Source organism: Callospermophilus lateralis, chromosome 3 (assembly GCF_048772815.1).
Source record: "Callospermophilus lateralis isolate mCalLat2 chromosome 3, mCalLat2.hap1, whole genome shotgun sequence".
Taxonomy (NCBI): domain Eukaryota; kingdom Metazoa; phylum Chordata; class Mammalia; order Rodentia; family Sciuridae; genus Callospermophilus; species Callospermophilus lateralis.
Genome location: NC_135307.1, coordinates 157,577,349 through 157,603,563, shown reverse-complemented (window position 1 = coordinate 157,603,563; position 26,215 = coordinate 157,577,349). Strand labels below are relative to the sequence as shown.

Genomic DNA, 26,215 nt, shown 5'->3' with positions numbered 1-26,215 from the left:
ATAATAGCTCCATGCCTAGCATGCAAGTTGGATGGGAAAGCTGCCTATCTCAGAGCTGATCCTGGCCTGGTTATCATGATCAAGCACAATCATGGCCCAGGGAGGGGCCGGCAAGGGACTGGAAGGTGTGCTTCCTGAGTGGGCTCGCCTCCCTGCTTGGGCTGTACCTTATTGAGTTCCCTCAGTTTGCTCTTGGCAACAGCTGCATCTTCCTGCTCAGTGGCCAGCAGCTTTTCCTTCTCTTCCAGCTGGCGTTTCAGAATTGCCACAGGGTCGCCCTTCTGAGTGGCCTAGAAATGCCATGGAGCCAATGTTAATACAAGGGGTTGACAGACAATTTGCTTGTCCCCTCCCCCCATCCTATCCCCAAGCAATCAGATAAGAGGGAGGCCCAAGGGTCTGATGAAGTGGGAACAAAAGCTTCAAGGCAAGCAGGTCCACACTAACTCCAGGCATCTATAGGGAGAAAAGGTGGCCCTGCTCAGCCACTCAGCCTCTGCAACAGGGATTCCTGGGGTAGTACTTAGGATCCTCCTATTTCCAGCCCCCTGAGCAGTCTGGAGGCCACTGGTTGCACCCAGGGGGCCAGAGGGAGGTGAACTCTGGAGACAGTGGCCTGAACTGAGTCTCTTGTGTGGTTACCCTGAACTCCTTCAATACTCATGCCCAGTAGACCCCCAACATTCACTGAGCAAGGAGCTCCCATTATCATTGAGATTATACATGATGCATGACACCCCCCAGCGACAGAAAGGAATTAACTCCCACTGGCGTCAGGAAAGAAGCTCCCAGCCTAGCTCTCAGGGCACCCCCAAAACCTCTAGCCACTAAATACTCCAGAAAAGTTACCTTGACTCCAGACTTTGGCTAAGAAAGAAACATATGCACACAGCATTTCTGGGGCAGAGGCACCAAAGGGTAAGACTCAGAACTTGCCTGATAGCATGAGGTCCATCAGAGAAGCTCCTCAGGGCTCACCATCAGGTTCTCTCACCCAGTGTTCCTACACCTTCCTTCCCACACTCTGAGCTCTGGCCACAGATCAGTGAGGCCCCACCTTGTGTGTTCTATTCCCCAGACTCCCTGTAATGCAGAGGTCTGCCTCTGACTCTTAAGAGGCTTCCCATTTTGGTAGCCAGGCGGTGGCAGAAGCCAAAGCATTTTCAGGGTGATTCATGCTACTTGTGCATGGGCAGGAGTGGCTAGGTCCTGCCAGGAAGATGTGAAGAATGTTTTAGGAAAATTCTCTCTGCAGCCTGGCAAGCAAGCATGGTTGATGAATGTCTCCCGGGGATGGAGGTGTCTAGGATCAGGCAACCACTACAGCTCAGTGGTCCCTGAAAGGGCAGTGGAAAGGGGCCACCAGCCCCAGCCCACTACAATGGTCTCTGAATGGGCCCACCTTATGCCAAGTGTCCTGAATGATGCCAGTCTTCTCAGACAGGATCTCAATGAGCTGCTGGGCCTCACCCTCATTGAATACCATGCTTCCAACCGTGGAGACCAGTGTCTTGTAAGGCAGGTACAGAGGGCTATTGGAATCCAGGGACACTGAAATAGGAAGGAGCAGAGCATTATATTCACTCCCCAAAATGACAGACGCCATAACAAAGCCCATCAGAAGGAAAAGGATCTGGTCTATCCCTCTGCCTGGGTTCAGCAGGCTGGTGGCATTGTGTTCCTTCAGGCACTGAAAATGAACAAACAACGGTACCCTGCATTGCCCTTTTAACTTGCCAAGAGAAAACCCCAGCTTGGGATCGAGTAACATCCCTTTATCATCAGGATGCAGAATTAAGCAAGGGGTACTTTTCCCGAAGTTTTTTCTCCCCTTCTCCACTCCCTTTTTTCTAGCAAACACCTTGGTCTAGTTCTCACCCTGTACAACTCCAGAAGATTTTCCCTTAACTAACATGTCCCTGTGTTCCTATAGGCTCTGACTGCTCAGAGAATCCATCATTGACCACTTGCAGACCGCCCAGGATGGCATACCCCAAACCACGCAGAAGGATGGAAAATGAGGGAGGCTGCTTCCCATGCATCCAGGGCCAAACACTCTATTTCCAACACTCCCTGAATGAAGCTTAATCAGTGACAGGTTTGGGGAAAGGACAAACTGGGCTAGACTCTTCCAGAATGGGCTTGTCTACTCGGTGGTACCTGAATGACTTCCTAAAGGACACAGAGCCATTTGCCAACAACCAATTATCACTAATGAAGAACTCCTCACCACCCTCCAGATCCCCATGCACAGTGTGCTCTCATCACAGTTCTCATGCAGCCTAGAGGTGAGAAAGGGTAAACTGAGGTGCCTTGCCCGAAATGCTAAGGCAATTCCTTCCACTGAGGCCCAAATCTGCACCATGGCTAAAACAGAGGGCCAAAAATGAGCTAAAACAAGATAAAACAACAACAAAAAGAGAGCAGCCTGCAGCAGCACCTTCAGCTAAGCCCACCTTACAGGGACAAAAAATGGGAAAGGTTTCTATAGCAACCTCAAATTTTCTGACTTGTCACAATATTTTTACTTACCAGTCACAATATTTTCATTACAAGTTAAAGCACTTAGCATGATACCTTAATAAGGGGAATGCAGAATGTGGGCGAGCTGGTTGCTATGAACACCTTTTATTTTATAACTTCTTACCCTGGTGAAGCTTGGGCGATTAAAAAGAATGTGGTTGACATTGAAGGCCTAAGAGTTGGTAAGTGCCACAAAAATGGGTATGGGAGGGTATGCCCCCTTCTTTCTTTACACTGGGATATCTGTATATAAAATAATTTTAATTATAAACTTATGCACACAAGAGAAAATTCTGAGTATAGACAAGGCAAAAATAAGTAAATAAATACATAAAGACCCCTTGTGAGCTCACCCTCAGAAGACACCCCCATTGGTACCATTTTGGCTATGGTTTCTCGTTTCCCCCCTCAGCCTCCAGATGCATGTTCACTGTCAGCACTGTCCAGGAGAAGAAGACCACCTATTCAAAGATACAGGGAGTTGCAGAAGAGGCAGGACAGCCATGAAAGCCTATGTCCAGCCGATGGCTGCAGAAACATTTCCTTTTCTGATTCAGAAAGTTCCAGCCACCCGTGGCCACTGAGCACTTGCAATGTGGCTTGTGAGATTTGAGATATGCTACAAGTGGAAAGTATATATGGGATTTCAAAGACTTGGAGTTTTAAAAAAAAGTGTGAAATAGATGTAATAATTTTATATATCGATTACTTATTGAAATAATGTTTTGGATAAATTGGGCTAAATATGTCATTAAAATACATTCCATTTGTTTCTTCTTGGCCTATGTTAAGTGGCTCACGAGGAGCATTTCGGTTACATAAGTGGCACATGGCTGCAGCTCACGCTATATTTCTCCTGGACTGTAGCCTCTACTCCTTCCAGTTCTGGGAAACTCTAAAATGCTTCCTGCTGAAATCCTGGCAGGCACTGTCTCTGAAAAGGGTCCCAGGTGACTGAGGACTCTGGCCTCAGTCTTTGAAGACACTCTGTCAGGCCCTATGGCCCCACTCCACCAGGGGAACATCTGGATAACACCACTAGAGGAGGCTTTGCTAGTGAACACCATTTTCCTCACAGGCTTCGCCCCAGCCAGGTGCCTCCCCAATCTTGGCACGTGTATGCACTCCTGCATGCTCTGTCCAGTGTTTCCTAGGGTCTTCTTCCAGTGGTATTCTAATGAATCTTTATTAAAACTTTCTAGTATAATTATATTTAAAATTGTTAGACATTTTAATTTAAAAATATAAGCAACTTATAACAAGTAAAATAATCCTAAGCTATGTAGAGCAAAAAAACTGAACACTCTTCTCTGCCTCCTCACCCCGACAGAAACTTTCACAGAAACTTCTCCATGCTTACACAAACACTCCCTTTTAGGTTATTTTTAGAGAGCCATTAACTTCACAAAACTTTTTTCATTAAATATTTTAGGTAAGAATTGCACCACCTCTATTCTCCCCAAATCAGGGGCAGTAGAACTGAAAAAAAAAAAAAAAAAGGCAAGCACTTAGAAGCAGGAATCAGAACTTCTGAGCTTCTCAGTGAATCACAAACATCATACCCACAGGAGCCTAACATATGCCTGACACCTCACTCAGGTCTCCAACAAATACTTGAGGACTTGGTATTGTGAACTTTTAAGGCACTAAAATCAATCCAAAATATATGCCAAAGATATGTATATGTTAAGCCACAGGGTTCAAAAAAGCATAGGGGCAGGGAATTTTAGAGGAGACGAGCTCCCTGAGGGGCAGCTGCTACCCTCAGTGTTTGCCCCTTCTTGGTGGGTCTCAAAGTCCAAGGAAGGACAGGCCAGGAGGCTTGCAGAAGGAGGAGGAGGAGGAGGGAACAGAAGAGTGAAGGAGATGCAGGGTGTGTCTTGCTGTGATGGTATCATCAGACCCTTGCCTGGTCGTGGACACAGCAAGACAGGTGTTATGACAAATGTCCACCCAGGCCTGGTCCCAGGGGATAAGCCTCCCCTCAACTGGGTGGTCCTAGTGTGTTACCTTATCTCCAGGTGACGACTCCCAAGAACCCTCAGAGCTACAGACTTGTCCAAGAGACTAGAAATAAGATTTTCAAGTGTACCTCCTGACCCTCAATGCTCACAGCTAACTCAATAAAAAATAAGTTAATAAAACCACCATGTGGCTGACAAATACATCCATGGATCAGGTTCAGTCTGCAGGCCACCTCTGCCCTTGGCCAGAGCAAGGCCTTTGTAGCCAGGTGACCAGGGCTATAACTTTTAACTCAACTCCTTCCCTCCTGAGTTCTTTGAACAAGGGGCTTAACCGCACCCCCACACACACACTTTGCCTCTCTTTCTCTGTGAAGTAGGAGTAATAATCATTCCTTCCTAACAGTGTGGCTGCAGATAGTATACTGCAACATGCTTGAGACAACGCCTAGCACAAGGTAAAGCACTGAACAATAAATTTACAGGACCAGCCTTCAAGGACCCCATGAAGAATATAAGACCTTGACCCCCTTCTAAAGAGAGCCCCCTGCCCATTGCCTATTCTCAACAAACAAAGGAGTGAAGAAGTCATGCAAGGGTAAAGCTTGGGAACCATCCCCTCCATGGCCAAATCTGTCCAAGAAGATAGGTGGGACAGAACACCAGAGTCGGGGATCCCCTTGCTCTAGCCTCACACCTTTGTCCTTACTCAAGATGCTAAACCTAAGTAAGCAGAGCCTTGTGCTTCTAGAGCTCCCCACCAAGAAGCTTGCAGTGGCTCAGAAAATGTGCTTAAAGCCCCAAACTTCAAAACTACACTGCCTTCTGTGACCACACAGGAAGGCTTTATAACCTAAAATTAAATTTATCTAACAAAAAGGCATTTAGGGGTCTCTTTCTCTTTCACTGCCAACCATGAGTTACTTTGAATAAATTATTATTTGCCTGCACAATCACCAGGCCTGAGCCATAAAAGGAAGATGTCAACCAAAGGGGATTCCTGAGACTAGGCAGCCCAGTGCTAGATCAGCATCTAATCCCCATCTCAACCCCCCGATCTCCAGTGTCCAACTGCTGGAAAGTTCCTGCACAGCTCACACTCAATCTCCTTTCACAAAGGGGAGAGAATCAAACCATTCCAGTTCCAGGAACTTCCTTCTGGGTGCCTGGTGACAGCTGGTGGCTAACAGGAGGGGTTATCACCTCAGCGCCAGTTTGGGCCAATCAAAAATCTCCAGCTCAACTCCAGCTGCAGGTACCCAGTTGCCCTGCCCAGAGCAGGCAAGTCCAACTAGTCTCCAAACACAAACACTGTACCTACTGTGTACCCAGCAGTGTGCAAATACTAGGCCTGAAAAGGCGAATTAGAAGCAGGACTACATGTAGAAAAGGCAGTGGACAGGAGGCAGTCATGCAACAGCGTAATATGAAGGAGACCTGGGGAAGCTCCTACTGTAGCAACATCACTTTAAAGCAGGCTCCTGAGTCAAGCACTACTACAGGAATGGAAGCAGCCCAGGAAAGGCACTGAGACTAGCAGGAGCCTGGCTAGTCAGATTCCCAAAGAAGAGGGAGGTGAAGCTGGAGTAGGTCCAAGGCTTCACAGGCTCCAAGGATCTGGATTTTACCCTGTAGGCAGAGAAATGCCTAAAAGGGAGCAAGGTCTATAGTTTGGGAAGATGATTTCAGTATGCCAAGATGGACCAGGATAGAGGCAGACAGTACAGGTAAAACCCCCAAGACAAGGGTCCAAACCCAAAAAGTATTTAAGAAGCCAAGCTAATGGGAGAAAGGCCCAGGTATCAACCCAAAGACCCTAATAGCAGAACCTGACATGGAGCATGATCTTGGGGGCTGGGAAAAGAATCAAAATCAGCTCCAAAATCAGCTCAGGCCAGGCACTGGCCAGCCTTCCTGACAACAGGCAGGCAAAGGAAGAGCGCCTACACTTGACCCCTGACTGCTAAGGACAATCACATCTGGCATTTCAAGTGCACTGGAAGTAAGCACAAATCAGGTTGGGGCCTTTACTGAGCCCTTTCCCTTTGATTAGAGGAAAAAGTAATGTTACCAAATTAAGAGGATATGTATTAAATGGTTCTAATGAAATTTAAAATGTCCTATAGACTGAATGACTCTGTTTTCTCTTTATACTTCTGTTCTCCCCTCCTCCCGGAGATTTCAACAACAACAAAAAAAAAAAAAAGAAAATTTTTTTTTTTTTTTTTTGCTTTTTTCTTTGGGAAAACAACCTCACACATCACAATATTTTTAAAAGACAGATAACTAATGGAGAACTTCTGGGCAAGATCCCTCCTTGGGTTTCCTCAGGCATACAAGGTTAGTGGAAGGAGAACACAATTTCAATGACAATCAAGATTTTACCTAATGCCTGCAGAAATAAACAAGATGTTTACAATCTTGGTCTTTCTGACTACAGTTGCCTAGGCAGTGATTAGAGCCCCAGCACTGCCATGCCTTAAAGTGACCTAATGGCGATTTCTGGAAGAATATCATCTAGTGGATTCTCACTGATACTTGGCTCACTTCCCTAGGGTCCGTTTTTGTTCTCCTTTTTAAAAAAGAGGAAGAGAAGCAAAACTTTGGTTTGAAGAACTTAGCACAGAAGGTGAATAATGGCTCAAAAGCCCCTGAGAGTTGTCCTCAGAGTCTCAGACCCTGAGAAACTGACTTAAAGTCAAAAGAAAAAGTATCACGACTTGTTGGCAGTGGGCAAAGAGCAGTTTGCAGGGAAGGGCAGTGCTGGGAGACTGCCCAGGGAAACCCTGTGCTGCCATCTGCTGGCTGTGCAACTCCTGCAAGGTCTGAGCTCTACTTTTCCACTTTTTGAAACAGGAAACATATAAATCCACTGTACAGAACTGTAGGGGATAAATGCAGGCAAAGGAGTATCATGAGCCACACATCTCAACACAAACTAAACAGCATAATGGTCACCCTTCCTGTGGTGACCCGCAGGAGGCCTAGGACACAGCGGGCCCAGGATGCAAAAAGGATGGTGATAGTAGTGAGGAGTAGGAAGGGGTGTTACCATCATTGTAACAAATAGTCTAAGTAAGGACTACACTCTGCTGTGGTTACCTGGAATAATTTTCCTGGTAGCTTTGATAATTCCTCCCTATACAATCTAAGCTCCGCTCTCATTAGGCTATAGAACTCAACTCTAGACCTTGGATTGTGTTTCCTGTTGTATATTTCTGCCTAATCTGGTGAAGGCTGAATGGTGGCCAGGGAGGCTGCACACAAGGGCTCACAGGCTCCATCCCACCCTCATCCAACAGGATGCTGCCAGGTTACAGGATGTGGGAAACACCTTTAACTTTCTACCTTTCCTCAGCTCATAAACATTTACCAGTGTGTGCCAGGGGCTGGGATGAGCATTAGCATCATGATGGAGGCCTGAAAACTGGCCTCCATTCTAATGCCCCAAAAGAAGTAGGTATTCCTTTCTGTTTTCTCCCTAAGGGTGGGGGGGCTCTTCTGGGCCTTGACACTCTGGCCCCAGAGTAAAATCAGTAAATGTGAGCAGGCTGGAAGAGGGGATGGGTCACTCAATGAAAAGCCAATCACAGTCTATGAGAGAAGTACCATGCCCTCAAGGGCCCCCCCTTTCCCATCAGGCAGGAACAGAAAGGTCTTTGGTAGGCTCCCCACCTGTGACCTGGTCTCAGACTCTTCCCATAACAACACAGAGTGAGTTATGTTCCAGTTAAAAGCATACTGTTCTAGACCCATTCTAACTGCAGAGTCCCCAAACAAGAATACTATGCAGATCTCAGTCTCTCATCCATTGCCCATACTACACTGACTTAAACTCAGCTCCAAGTGCTGGGATGGAGTAGTTCTCCCGATAGTGTAACACCAAGATGCAATCGACAGCCCAGGGCTCAGGGTAGGAGGTAATCTGACATAATTACAAGGACAAAGACTAATTCCAAGGATAAAAACAGATTTTTAAAAAACAATCATAACCATATACATACGCTTCCTGTACAAGAAACTAGGCTTTCCTTATATGCTATGCACAAGTTCTGGGCTATCAGATAAGGTCTGTAATGGCACCCCCAAACACAAGACACTTTAGTTCTGGGGAATTTCTACTTTAGGATTCTGCCAATTCTCTTTTCTCTAAACAATTAAAAAAGACTCCAAACTTTTTGTTTCATAGACCAATGTTTTTGCTCACTCCATGCTGGGTTTATGATGCTCCCCACTGAACTTACAGCCCTTTCCACAGTGCCATAACAAAGACCATGTAAGCAGTGATTAACTCAGAAAACAATCGTGCTGGCCTCTCATCATAAACTGCAAAATGTTTTTGGAGAGCAATGCAATACCATCTTCCTAAATTAAAAATGTACCCACCTTTGACTCAGCAATTACACTTCTAGGAATTTACTTTATAGACACTCATACAGCAATATATGTACATCACTGCAGCATTAATTTTAGCAGCCAAAAAAGCCTGCACACTACTTAAGCATCATTTAAATAAATTACGATACATTCATGCTTCAGAATGTTATGCAGCTGAATGTGGCCATTTTGCAACTGCAGTGTGGAAAGATGTCACCAATACACTGTTAAACAGACAGCAGTTTTTTTTAAGCTGTGTAAACCACTGTTTGCATGTAACGAGTAGGGTCTCCAGTAGGAAGAGGGTGGTGATAGGCATGAAGTGGGAAGACTCAATTTTCACCTTCCTTGCCTCTATACTTTTGAAATCCTGTTTTCCGGAAACATTTATGTAATAATAAATTTTAAGAAGCAAGGATTAGGAAGGCAGGTGTTCACTGTCAAATTACAGCCATGAACAAGTGGTAAAAACCTGTCACATGACCCCGGTCTGCTCTTGTAGGAAAATCAGAACAGACGTTCTGGAAGAGTTCCAACTTAGGCCTGCAGAATCATGCCCTATGTCTGCCTCTACACCTGCTAGGTCTCTTCTGGGGCACCTGTCAGCAAGAGCCCCCCACTTACCAGGTGCTAGATAAGACCAAGAAAGCAACACCAGTTTCTGATAGACCCCAGCAGCTCCAATGCTGGTTCTGTACTGGGACCTCACTCATAGCACCCACTGTGATACAGAGGACAACAGACAGCCCAAATCAAGAGGAAAGGAGCCATGTATGATTCCAACACAGGGCTGGCAAAGACATTTCTGTCTTCACAGGGCCACCTGAAGGTGACACAAAAGGCCATCTCCCTCCAAATAGCTCTTGTTCACAGCAGGGCTGTCTAACCAGACTCTCTGTCTGATGGAGATGTTCTTTCTTTGCACTAAAAGGGCAGCCACTGGCCACGCCTGACTACTAAGTACTTAGGGTGTGGCTAGTGCCACTAAGGAATTGAATCCTTAATTTTATTTACTTTTGACTGATTTAAATGACAATTTAAATGGCCTGTGTGACTAGTAGCTCTCACAGTGGATAGAACAGATCTAGACCTTCACACTCTGTTGTAAACTGTTAAAGGATCCCTGGATCCTTTACCTGCCCAAGTAAAGGTGTCCTAGATACGTGGGAAGAGCTCCCTTCCCAGTCTGCTCCACACCAGTAATCCAGAACCCAATGCCCATTCATCTCCCTGATCCCAGAAGCATGGTCACCAGGCCACTTCACCCTGTCCTGCCTGAAATTCTGAACACCCAGGGCCAATCAGCCCACCAGGAGTTCTGTCTACAGTTCCCCTTGGTTGGCCACATGTGGCCTCTAGAGTGCAGACAGGCTCTGGATGGACGGAAGTTCAGTCTCAGCTAAGGGGCAAGGAGGCCAAGGGCAGGCCAGTTGGAGCTGACCACAGCCTTACCAACAAAAGGAGGAACACGTGTCTAACTGCATGGAAACACTAAAGCCTGCTTCTCATTTATGACTGCTCCCCTTCCAACAGTCACAGCTGCAAATAAATCAGATTAATTCTGGTACACTAAACTCCATGTACAAGATGTAATGGCAAGAAGTGGAGACCAATTCCATAAGTCTCTGGTAAAAATCTGCACCATCAATTCAGATTGGTTCTTCAAACCCTCAGTCACAGTGCTTCACAAAAGCACGGCTGAAGATGAAGAAAAAACTCTAAGGGAACGCTGGACAAGGTGGGAACATCACTGCAAATGACCGAGAGTTCCTGGCCTGGAGAAAGGCCAACGTGATGGAAAATGGCCAGTACTCCGAAGCACATCACCCACCTGAAGTGGGTCTTCACAGAGCAAGGCCTGAACCGGAATTCTGTCATTTATAGCAAATGTCCTCTCTGTCCCATGTTTCTTTGGTGTTTCTCGCATATTTGTAAGAAGGAAAACCTAAACTGACTGTGAGGGAAAAGGCACACACTTCACTAAGCACACCCTGGGACCTCTATCCTATACATAGCTGCAAAGATGTAGGCACTATGCCAACAGCTCACCTTGCCCTTCTCGCCCCCACTACCTGTCAGTTGCTGGGGGTGGGTCCCCCTCCTGTGCTATTAGCAGGAGGAAGACAGACACGCAAAAATTAAGAAATGTTCCTGGAGCCCTTCAGCTAGAAAGAGTGGAAAATGCATCTGTGCTGAGGAATAAGCAGACTTTGAGAGAGTCCGTATGAGGCAAATTCAAATGGGTCATCTAGTCAGGGACAGCCTGGCCCCAAGAAAACCAGACAAAGCATTCTACATATATTCACCATGTTAACCTCATAACCCATAGTCAGTAGAGACCTCCACTTGCTTTGGACATTCTTAGATAACATCATCACAGACCAGAGAAAAGTACACCATTCAATTAAAAAAACAGTAACTCCTGAACATGTTCTTTCCTGCTTTGGTTTAATGATGGCCACATGGGGTCGGACAATATAACTAATGGATACAGTAAAAAGACATGATCCTTAACCTCCATCACTATCCACACAGACTAGCTATGGACACCTCCATTTAATGCATGCCAACCTCCTCACATCACAGCAGCACCTCCTTCCCTGCCCTCCACCTAGGAGATACTCAGCTTCTGTCATTCCAGGGACTCAAAGTCTGCCACATCCTGAGTGTAAGTCAGGAAGCTGAGGAGATTCTCACCATTGCAGGGACGTGGGGTATGGGCCACTCTGTCCATGGTAGGAGCAGAAGCTGAGTTTTGAGCATTAAAAGCAAGAATTCTGCAAGGCGTGGTGCCTTGGAGGCTGAGGCAAGGGGACTGGAAATTCAAGACCAACCTGCGCAACTTAGTAGACCCTGACTCAAAATTTTAAAAATAGAGGCTGGAGTGACTCAAAATGGGATAGGGAGGAAGAGCATGAGAAGAAGACTACCACTAAATAGGGAAGAGAGGTGGGAGGGAATGGGAGGGAGAAGGGGAGTTGCACAGAAGATGGAAGGAGAACCTCATTGTTATACAGAATACATATATGATGTGTAATGAGAAAAAAAAAGTGTGTCACATTAGATTGGATAGAGAGAAAGGATGGGAGAGGAGGGGAGGAGTAGGGGGGATAGGAAGGGCGGCAGAATAGACAACATAATTGATGTATGTACATTCCATGTATGTATTATATGTCAAAATACATTCTGCTGTCATGTATGACTAAAAATAATTAAAATTTAAAAAACAAAAATAGAGGCTGTAGACCTCATTCCGTGATAAAAGCACATGCCTAGCTAACATGTGTAAGGCCCTGAGGTTGATCCTAAATGTGTGTGTGTGTGTGTGTGTGTGTGTGTGTGTGTACACACACACACAAACACATACATTTAAAAAAAGGAAAAGGAAAAGCAAGAATTCTGAATCTTCCTTCCCATAAAGAACAGAAGACATCTACCGGAAGCAACAGAACTTCAGGCATATTAAACAGGCACACAAGAGTTCCTGACCTAGAGAAAGGCCAATACTCTGTAGCAAATCATCTACCTGGTGTTGGTCTTCACAAAGTATGGCCTGAAATACTCACCTTGGAGACTTTCTAATACACTGTTCTAATTCTATGGAAAAATAATCTACTGAATACATGCTCTTGTCAATTAGGCAGCACCTGGAACTTCAGGACTTACCACCCATCAATGTGTGTTGGCTAATGACTCCCTTCCAAGTTCATAAATGCCTCCTTTCATCTGTCCTGAGCTTACACTGCTTGAAAATTTCAAGAGGGTCTCCTTAGTACAGCTAGAGCTCTTGACCCAGTCATTAAGGCCATTTTCCCTTAATGACAATTCTGGGTGGCCTCTCCCAGCCTTTGATAATATGGACTTTCACCCTCTTGGGTCATCTTCTATGACTCCTACTCAAGGGTCCTTCTCTGCATTTCACCACAACTACTAAGATAAATCCACTGCAGAGGCCTGACATGCTAAGCTATATCTAGAGGGTTTACCGGATGCAAGAAAAGCAGTTCCACCTGCCTCTGACATCCAGGTATCTCTGGATTGTTTTCACATCTGGAAGTGTCATTATTGCTGGAGTTGTGTTTTTTGTTTTTGTTCTTTTGGAATGATGAACAAAGAATTTAAGATAATATATCAAGACCCAATTTTATGCCCCTAAAATAATTTAAAAGGTCATTAAATAAGAAGGATTTTAATAGGAAATTATCTACTACAACAGCTCATTAGAATTTCTGTCCCATGTGGCCTTGCACAGAAAATTATCAAAGGCCTTCCACACAAGTATTTTCAACTTCAGGGGGCACTGTTACAGCCACAAGATCCTTCTTCAAGGTTACTACTTTCTGACTTCTCTGAAGAATAAAATATTATTACATTGCAAAAAAAAAAAAAAATCAGAAGACAACTGGACTTCTCAATGTGGAAAGTCAGTACTCTGAATCCACAGGTTCCTCATTCACGAATTCAACCAATTATTTACATAGCATTTATACTGTATTAGGTTTAAGTAATCTAGAAATGATTTAAAGTATTGTGGGAAAGCTGGGGGTACAGCTCAGTGGTACAACCCTTGCCTAGCATACATGAGGCACTAGCACCATAAAAACAAAATAATAAGAAAATATACAGGACAATGCAAATTCTAAGTCATTTTATATAAAGGTCTTAAACATCCAGAGAGTCTGAAATACACAGGGGATAGTCTTGGAATCAATCCCCTTAGTCATGGAGGGAAGACTATACATTTCCTTATTTTTTTTATCAGTATCACTCATCTAATGTCTTTGTTTTATATTATTATGTTGTCTAAAAAAATCTGGTATGCTACTTTTTTCAAATGAAAATCATGCTGTAAAGTTTCTGCATGTCACGGTGGAATATTCACACCCATCACTGTTGGTGGCTGCTCTGTGTCCAGGTGGGCAGAATGAATGTACTGAGTCCCCAGGCAGTCAGGGCCACTAACCACAAACCCTCTCTGCCACAGCTTACACTTTTTGCTCAGAGGAGAGTCTCAGGAGTAGAAGAAAACGACAAGCCCCTCCAAAAGCTCTTGATATATTTTGCTAAACTGCTTTTCAAAAGGGTCATACAATTCACAATGCCACAATCTTTTTAACCACAGCCATGTTTTCTTGCTTGAAGTAATCATTTCAAATAAAGTTTATTTTATTTGAATATTGTGAATTTTCAAAACTGTCTGATATATGAAAAGGTCCCTCCTAGCCTGTGTGTAGGCCTGGGGTAAGAAGCATCTCCTGGGAACTGGTAAAGAGTACAGCATGGAAGGCCATCTTTATCTTAACAAGACCCCCAGGGGATGGTCTGAATATCAAATTTGAGAAGAACTGCAGGAGGAGAAACATTCAGGACCTTCAAGGATATTTTTTTGTGGGGGGAGGGCTGGGCAGGGGGTGGGGGTGGGGGAAGAGATGGCCTGCATCCACCAACCATGAGAAAATAGCAGAAAATGCACAGTGCAAATTCAGAAAAATGAAAAATACAAAAAAGTACTTTCCCCATGTTTCTAGACTCTGAAGAAAAAAGAAATCTGCCTTACGTTTCCAGTGTCACACCAGTTGCCCATTTCCCCCTTTGTCTTTTCCTGATGGTACTGACAATCCCACCTGGCCATCTGTGCAGTCAAGTTCCCCCACACCCACCTCTCATTACAACCTTGTACTGTCTTCCACCATCTGGGCAGATCAATATTAATTTCTTTTAAAATTAAATCTATTTTATCTAAACTTTAAAGTTTTAGAAAGGGTAAGTTTAAGGGGGGGAGTAAGTAAGTTTTAATGAACATGGTGTTCAAAATCATTCACTGAACATTTTTCTTTCCTACTAAAATCTGATGCATCCCTCATGTATGTTCTCAGGGGTGACAAAGTTGATTTCTGGACCATTCTACTTCCCTACTTATAGTCACAATATTTGGGAGAAATGTTCCCATAGCAGACAGGACAGGCCTTATAAATGCTATTTTAAAAAATCTATTCACTGTTCTTACCTTTTTCCCCTCAGATGGAGCTTTTACAACTTTTGTCAAGTTAGAGGGGGATAGCTCATTGAAAGCTTAACAGGAGACCATAAGTTAACTTGAAATAACTACCATTTTATCTATAATATTTAATCTTTCTTATCAGGATCATGGTAGTTATTTTCCTGGTTCAAATTTTCTTTTCACCTCAATCAAGCTGTTGCATAGATTTAGACAGATCACACGTAAGTCTCATTCCTTACAAGGTTCTTTATTACTTGGCAAATTAGGGTAATTTCAACTTCCCTTCCAATATTATTATCACCACCACATTTCTATTTCACATCTTATTTCAAACATCTAAAACCATCCAAGGTAACAATGACCATGTTGTTGTTTTTGCGGGGTGAGGATAAATCCAGGGCCCAGTACATGCTCCCAAGTGCTCTATCACTGAGTCATATAATCCCAGTCCTAATAATGACCACAGGGCACAGGAAGCACTAAACAACTCCATGTGGAAAAATCTGATGCCAGCCAGTTCTCAGCTCTATCCCTATCTGCGGGTGCAGTGGAACAAACATCATGTTAAAGAAAGGGCAGTATGCTACTCTCCAGCTTTTGGAAGTAAGCTAAAGCCCAGTTCCTCAGTGTCAAGGTCTTAAAAGGCCAACCTGACCCAGGTGGGCCTCTTGATGCCGAGCAGGTCCCAGAGCCAGTCATGTGGGATGAGTTTCCTCATATACTCCGAGGAAATGTCCCATCAGAAACTGGAGTTGGGGGAGACCTGAGAAAGGGAACAAAGTTCAACAGAGGAGCAAAATAGGAAAATTCAACTTTTTAAAAACAAGAGGGCCCTATGCTACATGACACAGGTTCACACCTTCAAATGCCCTAAGATACCTTTCCTTAAGACAAACAGAATTAATTTTCCAATCTGTCAATGGCTATTCAAACACAGGAGGAGGAAAGAAGTGGAGGGGGAGGAGGAGGAGGAGACAAAGTGAAATCAAATGAGTGATGCACTCTGGTCCAATTTCTCTACTAGTATGCACTACACAGGTAAAGGCAAATTAATGCTCTACATGATCTAATATCTGTCTATATGAACAATTCCTACACTAATGTTCCATAAAACTTCCATTACATAACTAGGGTAGGAGCAGGGAAGAGAGGAAGGTTGGAGCAATATGGAAGAATGTGACTGCACCTTAAGAACATTACTCTACTGCTATTAACCCAACAAATATATATAAATGCATAAAGCTATACAAAAGCATCAGGTGAAATAAGAACAAAGAACAGTCTGACAGAATACAGTCGGATATTTAAGACAGACTTGTCAAGACACAGTCCTATGTAGACTATTCCTCATTCTTCAAATCCCCTATCCAATATCACTTTGCAGTCCTTCTCACTGGAGACAGAGCGGACTCCCTGCCCCTTGATTCAGGCTCAGTCACATGATTTTCCCTGGCCAATGATCCCAGGATAGATATGTTTCTACTTGAAATGCCCTTTTGTCCCTTTACCCTGAAGAGCCACTGAATCCCCAGCCCAGGCCTCAGAATTAACACATGAGGACCAGACCTGAGCTCAACTTGCAGCAAGGAGCTGACCCAGTTAGACCACAGCTTGAAGCAGAACCTCCAAGCCAAGACACCCCAGCCAACCTCCAGCCAACTCACAGCAGTATGAAGAAGGGTAAATGACTGCTGTTGTAAGCCATTAAATTTGGGGGATGTTTGTTACAGGGTCTTATTGTGGCAAAAGCTGACGGTTACAGATGGCTCCTCAAGGGAATCCACAAACCATATATAGACAGCTTTTCCCTCCAAGGTCACAAAGAGACCAGAGTCACTTACCAGGCTCACCTTTTTTCTTTGAACCAGATTTCTTCTTTGCAGGAGCCTCTTGCTTTGGTGCCTCCTGGCCCTGGACCATGTCTGCATTTTTACCTTGGACAGGAACTGACTCTGACTTTTTACCCTGATTGGCAGCTACATCCATCTTTTTGCCCTGGTTGGGAGACCCTTCTGCCTTTTTGCCCTGGTTGGGAGTTCCTTCTGTCTTTCTGCTTTGATTAGGGGTTCCTTCAGCTTTTTTCCCCTGGTTCGTGACACTCTCTGCCTTTGTGCCCTGATTAGGAACTGAATCTGTTTTTTTGCCCTGGTTGGTGGTCCCCTGTGCCTTTTTGCCTTGGTTAGGGGTCCCTTCTGCCTTTTTGCCCTGGTTAGGGGCTCCCTCTCCCTTTCTGCCCTGGTTGGGGCTCCCCTCTGTATTTTTGCCTTGGTTAGGAGCCCCCTCCCCCTTTTTGTTCTGATTCTGGGCCCCCTCCCCTTTCTTGCCCTGGTTTGGGGGCCCCTCTCCCTTCTTGCCCTGGTTTTGGGCTCCCTCTCCCTTCTTGCCCTGGTTTGGCGTTCCCTCTACCTTTTTGCCCTGGTTCTGAGCCCCCTCCGCTTTTTTACCCTGGTTCTGGGATCCCTCTCCCTTTTTGCCCTGATTCTGGGCCCCCTCAACCTTCTTGCCCTGGTTTGGTGTTCCCTCCAATATTTTACCCTGGTTCTGGGCCCCATCCCCCTTCTTCCCCTGGTTCTGGACCCCATCCCCCTTCTTCCCCTGGTTCTGGGCCCCATCCCCCTTCTTGCCCTGGTTCTGGGCCCCATCCCCCTTCTTGCCCTGGTTCTGGGCCCCATCCCCCTTCTTGCCCTGGTTCTGGGCCCCATCCCCCTTCTTGCCCTGGTTCTGGACCCCATCCCCCTTCTTCCCCTGGTTCTGGGTCCCTTCCCCCTTCTTCCCCTGGTTCTGGGCCCCATCCCCCTTCTTGCCCTGGTTCTGGGCCCCATCCCCCTTCTTGCCCTGGTTCTGGGCCCCATCCCCCTTCTTGCCCTGGTTCTGGTCCCCCTCCCCCTTCTTGCCCTGGTTCTGGTCCCCTTCTCCCTTCTTTCCCTGGTTCTGGGCCCCATCCCCTTTCTTACCCTGGTTCTGAACCCCATCTCCTTTCTTGCTCTGGTTCTGAACCCCCTCCCCTTTCTTGCCCTGGTTCTGAGCCCCATCTCCTTTCTTGCTCTGGTTCTGAACCCCCTCCCCTTTCTTGCCCTGGTTCTGAGCCCCGTCCCCTTTCTTTCCCTGGTTCTGGGCTCCCTCCCCCTTCTTGCTCTGGTTCTGGGCTCCCTCCAACTTCTTACCTTGGTTTGGAGTTCCCTCCCCCTTCTTGCCCTGGTTCTGAGTTCCCTCTGCCTTCTTACCTTGGTTTGGGGTTCCTTCTACCTTCTTTCCCTGGTTCTGGGTCCCCTCTGCCTTCTTGCCCTGGTTCTGGGTCCCTTCCCCCTTCTTGCCCTGGTTCTGGATCCCCTCCCCCTTTCTGCCCTGGTTCTGGGTCCCCTCCCCTTTTCTGCCCTGGTTCTGGGTCCCATCCATCTTCTTGCCCTGGTTCTGGGCACCCTCTACCTTCTTGTTCTGATTTGGAGATCCTTCTGCTTTCTTGCTCTGGTTTGGGGCTCCCTCTGCCTTCCTGCCCTGGTTTGGGGTTCCCTCCCCCTTTCTGCCCTGGTTCTGGACCCCTTCTGCCTTCTTGCCTTGAGCAAGGGCAGGGACACTGGTCTTGGCGCCAACTGGGGGCACAACAACCATAGGCACCTCCTTAGGGGAAGCTTCCAAGATGGCAGATTTGGAGGCAAGAACCTGAATGGAATTCACAACAGAACTGACTGCTGGTTCCACTTTAGCCACTTTTTTCTCCTTCTTCTTTCTGTCCTTAGGGGAGGAAGCTGGCTTCTCTTGGGGCATGGCTGGTACTGTAGCAATAGGGGCAACAACGATGGGGGACTGGACTTGGGTCAGGGCCGAAGTCATTTCAGGTGCACGCACTGATTCTTTGAGGAGGATGGTCACATTGGGGGCCAGGTCGTGGTCAGGTATCTTCCCATTAGGTTTCTCTTCCTTTTTCTTGGTCTTTCCTTTCTTCTCCACTGTTTTCTCCTTCTTCTTTTTCTCTACTTTCTGGTGGTGTGTTTTTGCCATCTCTTTGCGTTGGTTAGCTAGGGCTTCTTCATACGACGTCTCCTTCATGGAGAAGGTTGACACCAGGAAGATGCCGATGGCAGAAACAACCATGAACCCACCAAAGACCACAACCCCCAAGGTCTGAGTGTCGTAAATATCCATCCTGGCTGGCTTTCTTTTCACCTGCCAAATACATACATTTGATTACTTTTTGGAGAAACTGAAGCATTTGACAATTTCCATCTCCACCCCTGTCACCAAATCTAAGGTTTCACTAATTCTTTCTTCAGACTAAATTCAGATTAGAAACAAACCCAGGCAATCTTTGGTATCATACATTCTTACCTGCCCCTTTTTAGAAGAGACCGATTTTTATCCAAGATCTGAGCATCTCTCTTATTGATGGGAGGTGCAAAAAATAGACAGATTGAAAAGTGCAGATCTATAACAGAGTACTTAATGCCCGGGAGACATTAAGATCAAGTCGTAGCTATGATCCCAATTCAAGATGTTCCCCATGGCAGGGGTCAAAGATGCACTTAAGCACAAGTAAAACCAGATATGAGACAGTGGGGAGTAGTAGGGACTGTGGAGAAAAACGCCCTGCCTAAATTAGGTAGTAGGTAAGCCACTCAGCCATAGCTGACTGCCATAGAAATATGAGTACTGAGTTGAGAGATGATCTAATTGTTCACATTAGGCAGAAATCCTTTTCTTCTTCTTCTCTTGATGTGAAATTGACTGATTTTAAAAATACCATGTGAGCAAACTCAAAAACATCAAAGCAGTGTACATTTTGGCCAGCAGGCCACTGGCATGCCATCTCTATTTTGTTGCCTCCCTTTTACCCCTAACACTACTGGGGTAAAAATAAACAATTGTGCATTACAATCCTATAACAGTTATCAAGAACTTAGTGAAGGAAAATGTCTTTTTGCCGACAATAGCTCATGCAGTCAGAAAGCCTATAATTTGCAAGTTGGGAAGCAGGAGGGGAAGTCTTGGAAAGCCCACCAGACTCCAGGGTTGGAATTTCACATCTTCAGGCTGCACAAAGGGAGGGGACAGTATCAACAGGCCTCTGTCAGGCAACACACCCCACCATTCTCACTGCTGCCTATGGGAAAAAAAAGTCTGAGGGGCCAGAGGCAACAGGGTGCAGACCTTTCTGGCTGATGGCCCAGATTTAGTTCCACTTCACCAAGGAACCAAGGAGTGTATATAGATACTCAACTTTTAACTAATGTTGATGCTATCATCAATTCTCAGTCCACTAAACCAGAAAGAGAGAGAAAAAGCTAACCCCTTTGAAAGAGGATTAGCAACAGAACAGGCAAACAGAAAAGGAAAGTGGACAGGGAAGGCCAGAAAGGGAGAGGAAAAGAAGAGGACACTGCCCTCCAGGATTCTTAGACACCACGGAACCTGGGTCTAGGCTGGTGGTGGCTCAGACATTGAGACTGCTCTTCCAAAAAGCTGAGATTCCAACACCTCCTGAGTGTGTGTAGGGATGGAAATATCAAGTGGGAATTTCTAAACAACAATTCCAAAAGCCAAATTGTGACAACAGGGTGATTTAAAGAAGGGACTGCAAAGGACAGTGTTTAAATGTCTCAGCATCATATCTAAGACAAATCATTCTACTTGCAGTTCAAACACAGGATTTCACTGTCTTTCCGATAAGCCCCTTAAGGAGGGTTTTTGATACTTCCCTCACAAAAGCTGCCCAGCACACTTTCATAGTGATCACAACATCAGCAGCTGCTGTAACACTGACTTCTCCAACAGACTGTGAACTCTGGGTTGCACAGGGCCAAGGCACAGTTTTGCACCCTAGTCATCACCTCTGTAAATAAAGTCTGAGGTAAGCTCCTAGAGGCCTTCGAACTCTGGATGAGATGGCATTTGTGTTTCCAAGTGGATTCTGACCTCTGGCTGTAGTAGTAATAGCACAGGGCACCACCAGGGCATTCTCTTATGTGGCGGTCAAGGTAAGCTGTCACAAATGAGCCTTTCCAGGAACACACTCCCCCAAACTTGGCATTAAAAAGGGACTTGTACCCTGCTCAGCCCTGGATGGGTTCAGTGGGTAGAAGGGCAGGACAAGAAGGTTTGCAATGCTGTGGGTCAACCTTATTTCTTGGTAGGTGTCTACCAACTGACGCCAAGTCCTCACAAGGAACTCTCAGAACTCTGCCAATGTGGATGCATTCATGCAAAAATAAAATAAAATAAAACCTAAATTCTAATCACTATATTCCTATTCAGATGACCAAAATCCTCCAAAATACCCCTTTCTGAAGGCAGACCAACACTGGGGTCTGAGTCACCCTAGCTATGGCTCCATAAACCTTAAGTGGCTTCCCAACAACTATGTACTTGAGAGGTGGCCTCTCCTGGAGCTGCAGTTGGCACTGGTCACCAGACCCTAACACAGTGAATGGCCACTGACAGAGCAGGGCCTGTTCACAGCAGAGGACTGTACAGCTCTGTGAAGCCTCACGTTCTCCAACTTCTAAACTCCAGCAGAAAAACCAAGGCTGGAAAATTAGCCTTTAATCTGACTCCACATAGGCAAACATGAGATACAAAAATATATTCTCTGTGGGGAGCTAAGAATCAAGAAAAGCAAACTTAGGAGAATATTTTTCCTCTGCAGCACACACAAATGTATGTTTTATAGCAGTACAAATGTATCTTCCCAACTTTTGCAAAACGAGTTGCTTTAAAAAGAAATTACATCCCCACCACTAATTCCTGAGTTAGAATTTTTGAAAAGCAAGCTTTCACAGGAAAATGAAAAGCGTAGTCTTTAGAAATACACTGAAACATTTAAGGCTAGGGTAATATCATTGTGGACAGTTCTGCCTGTTCACAGCAGAGGACTGTACAGCCTCAGAGAGTCTGCTTGGGTGTGGCTACACATATCCTGCATGACTTCCAGAAATGATAAAGCCAATAGGGCCTCTCAAATATGTTCTCAAGACCAGCATCCCTAGTGCTTCCCTTTTGAAATCTGTACTGTGGTAGGAGGCCCACAGTAAGAACTCTTCCAGGGCTTTCCCCTGGGCCGCGCCTAGGTGGGCAAAGAATTAAGTCAAAAGTGTGCTTATCTATAATACAAGGTATCTCTATTGTGTCAATTCCAGAAACTTTTGTGAAACAGGTATTCTTACTCTCTCTGGAGAGTAGGCTTAAAAGAGTGTAAGGCAAACAGATGAAGGCCCTAAGAGGGAAGGAGTCAGGAGACTACCCAGAAGCAGGGGCCACCCACGCTCACTGACTGAAACTCCCTGAGCACTCTAGGGTCCCAAGAGAATGATTCTTCCCTGGGGCTTGTCTCAGCTGCTCTGTGGTAGACCACATCTGGATGCTGGGAGAAGCCATGGCTACAGGTAGGGATGGTCAAAGAGGATAAGCCTCCATATCCTTTTCCTAGACATAAGGTGACTTAACAGAAAGAAACAGAACTAAAGCAGAATGGCAGGAAAACAGATATGGCTATATCAGAATCATTATCTCCTTTTTTTTTTCCCCTTAAGATAAAGGTTGAGCATTTCTAACTCAAAAATATGAAATGCTCCAAATTCTGAAATTCTGAATACAATATGATGCCACAACTGGAAAATTCCACACCCGACCTCATATGATGGTCTCTGTCAAAACACAGGTGTACTCAAAATACTGTACAAATAATATTCAAGCTGCATGTGTAATAAAGTGTGCAGGAAACATAAATAAATTTAGACTTGGGTCTCCATCCCTAAGTAGTTCTCATTATGTATAAACAAATATTCCAAATTTTTTTTAAATTCCAAATCTGAAACACTTCTGGTACAAGCACTTCAGAAAGAGTTCAAAAATAAAGAAGAGCAAGAAAAATATGAAGAGCATGGAAAGAAGATTACCTCTAGATAGGGAAGAGAGGTGGGAGGGAAAGGGAGGGAGAAGGGGAATCGCATGGAAGATGGAAGGAGACCCTCATCGTTATACAAAATACACGTATAAAGATGTGAGGAAAAAAAAGAGAATAGCGTCACCTTAGGTTGGGTAGAGAGAAGTGATGGGAGGGGAGGGGAAGGGATGGGGAAAAGGAAGGACAGCAGAATGAGATACACATTATTATTGCTGTGTGTACATACGTGACTGCATGACCCATGTGATTCTGCAACCTGTACACTCAGAAAAATGAGAAATCATATTCCATCTGATTCAAAAGTATGATATGTCAAGGTCATGGTGCTGTCATGTGTAACTAATTAAAACAAATAAAAAATTTTTTAAAAAAGAAAGAAAAATATGAATGTCCATTTACCCACTACCTACATTTATCAAATCCTCTAAGAGTTTGCCATATTGATGAGATATTGTATATAAAAATTTGCCATATTGATGAGATATTGTATATAAAAATTACCGCAGAGTAAAAATTCTCTCTCATCCCCCCCTCCTTGCTACCCAAGGTCCCTTTCTGGAGGCAACCACTGCAACAAAAGTCATTTTACTATTTAAAATAGTAAAATTTTACTTTCTCCTAAAAACATCAGTAATGCTTTTTGTAGTTAGGATTTCACAATCACTGGGTATTGACTTTGATAGACAACAAAAAAGAGTGATAGAACTTATCCCCATTAGTTCAATGACCAGCACCATTCCCTGACTGGTCTCTTTTTTTATTTTTTACTTTGATTGAACCCAGGGCTTAACCACTGGGCCACATCCTCAGCCCCTATCTGGTCTCTTCCTTCCATTCCTCTGTTCCAATGAGTAGACCTGTTTCTGGATTCTATACTTTGTTTCAAGAGTATATTCATTTATTTGTGCCCTGTGCCAATACCACAATTTTAGCCTATGCATTCCTTCCAGAATATCCACTGGGACTTTTTTATTTAAATCACACTGAATTTACAGATAAACACAGAGAGGACTGACATTTGTAACCATGGGAACTTCCTGTCAATGAACACTGTATGTTACAGCACTACATTGATTTAAATGTTTTCTCATACTTTCAGAAAGCTTTTATGATTTTTTTCTATAAACTCGTAATTTTTGTTGTTGCTATTAAGATTACTACTGCTTTTAAATGTGCTGGCAGAAAAGTATCTTTTGTAATTCACTTTTTCTATTTTCTAGCTATAGACAACCCGCAATGTTCTACAAGTTTGCATAGGTATTATTTACCCAGCTTTTATTATGCTAAGCTCTTGTCAAATCTAGGAGTTTGCAGATTCTCTTTGTTTAAAAAAAAAAAAAATCATGTGTGGAAAACAAGACAGTATTGTTTCTTGCTTCCTAAACTGGATTATCTCATCTCTTCCCATCTTAGCAGAGTTGGTGGGGAGCGCCCATGCAGGGCTGAGGGGTCAGTGAGGGGAGGCTTTCCCATGCATTTCTAAGTTTTTCCTTCTATGTTTCACTATCACATGTTATACTGACTGCAAGTTTTTCTCAGGTTAAGTAGTGTATCTTACCTTTTTGGTTACCTGTTTTTAAGCAACTGAGTTGTAAATTTTTGCAAATTCTTTTTCATTATCACTTGACATTTTCTCTTTTAATCTGAAATGTATTGAATTATAATAAGGTACCCCCCCTCCTTATCAGCTAGGGATATATTCCAAGACTCCAGTGGAAGCCTGAAATCAAACAGTGCCAAATCCTATATGTATATATTATGTTTTTTCCTATTTGTACATATTTATCATGAAAAAAAGTTTGTAAATTAGACAGAGCAAAAATTGACAACAATAAAATAAGACAATTATAATAATACACTATAATACGTCCCTACTTGTGTTTTAGGCCATTGTTAAACAAAATAAGTTTTACTTGTGCGATACCATGATAGACTTAGTCTGATGACACAGACTAATGGGCAGGTAGCACATATAGTCTGGATACACTGGATGAAGGGAGTTATGTCCTGAGTATGATGTGTAAGAGGATAATCCTTAGCTTATTCTAAGATAACTGAGTGATCCTGATACCAACCTTAGAAAACAACCTGAGAATGACCTCTGATTTTTCTACTTTAGAACACACAAAAAGTCCACATAAATATATGAAGGAACCAAATCTAGACATAATATTTCATGAGATTTTATCACACTACTCAGAATAGCAAACAATTTAAAGTTTATGAATTGCTTCTTTTTTAAAATTTATTTATTTATTCTGATTAGGTATATATGACAGCAGAATGCATTTTGATTCACTGTACACAACTGCAGCACACGTTTTCATTTCTCTGGTTGTACACAATGAAACGTCGCACCATATGTGTAGTCATACATGTATCTAGAGTAATGATGTTCATCTCATTCCACCATCTTTCTTGTCCCCATTATGAATTATTTCTATAATTTTCCATTTAATATTTTTGGGCCATACTTACCTATAACAAAAACAGTGGAAAGTGAAACCATAAGGGGGGATTATTATCATACATATTCTGTTAACTCAAAAAGACGATTTCTATGGCATAAAGGAGTCCTCAAAAGGTTGGGTGTTTTTTTTTAAATACTATCTCTAGATTTGGTATATTTATATTTTTACGTGGAATTTCTGTGTGTTCTAAGTAGAAAAATCAGAGATCATTCTCAGGTTGTTCTCTGATCTTGGAATCAGGGTCACTCAATTCTCATAGAATGAACTAAGGATTATTCCCTTCCTCTGTTTTTTGGAAAAGTTTGTATGAAATTATGGTTATTTGCTCTTTGTAGGTTTGGAAGACTATGGGGTATAATAAAACTGTCAGGATGGATGTCTGGAGATATTTTCTTGGAGTAGGGAGTAGAATAGTATAGAACTCAGGTAGAGTGCTGATTCAATTTCAATGATGATTCTAGACCCAATTAATTTTCACTATTTCTTTGATCTTCCATTCTGTTCTCTCCAATTTCTTGACATGAACATTTATCAATTTTCATTCCTCTTTTCTTATAGCAAATATTTAAGGCAATACATTTTCCTCATAAGTACTGCTGTAGCTTCATCCTACAGGCATCAATGAACAGCATTTTCATAACTATTTGGTTTTATTATCTAGCTCCCATGTGTTTCTTCTTTGACCTGTGACTAGGCAGTGCTTAACTTTCCTAACACATAGGATGAGTCTGAAGTATGGCTGATAAATCCTAATTTAACTGTATTATAAGCTTTCAGATTTTTAACCAAAAAAATAAATAATTATTGTGTATCCTAGGACATGGACACAGATACATACATACATACTAATATACACACATACATATGGAGAGAAAACCAAGTAAATAAAATTCTCATGAAACAACTCAATCTTAGTAGATGGAATGCACTATTGTTTTTTTCTCTGTCATCAAAAATTAAAGAAGATGTTATATAACAAACT

The 26,215-nt window shown here is 43.8% G+C and overlaps 1 protein-coding gene across 4 annotated transcripts in view; it reads right to left on the bottom strand.

Moving 5' to 3' along the window:
• Positions 1–26,215, bottom strand: part of Rrbp1 (ribosome binding protein 1) — a 67,861-nt gene that overhangs the window by 25,652 nt on the left and 15,994 nt on the right. For 3 of the 4 annotated variants that reach the window (XM_076851489.2, XM_076851493.2, XM_076851490.2), the window contains exons 2-4: positions 16,707–19,029; positions 1,403–1,551; positions 168–290 (exon numbers count right to left, since the gene is read on the bottom strand). In XM_076851489.2, the coding sequence (XP_076707604.2) occupies positions 168–290; positions 1,403–1,551; positions 16,707–19,008 (2,574 nt within the window). In that variant the 5' untranslated portion in view covers positions 19,009–19,029. The remainder of the gene's footprint in view (positions 1–167; positions 291–1,402; positions 1,552–16,706; positions 19,030–26,215) is intronic. The other variant, XM_076851491.2, reaches the window with a different exon arrangement.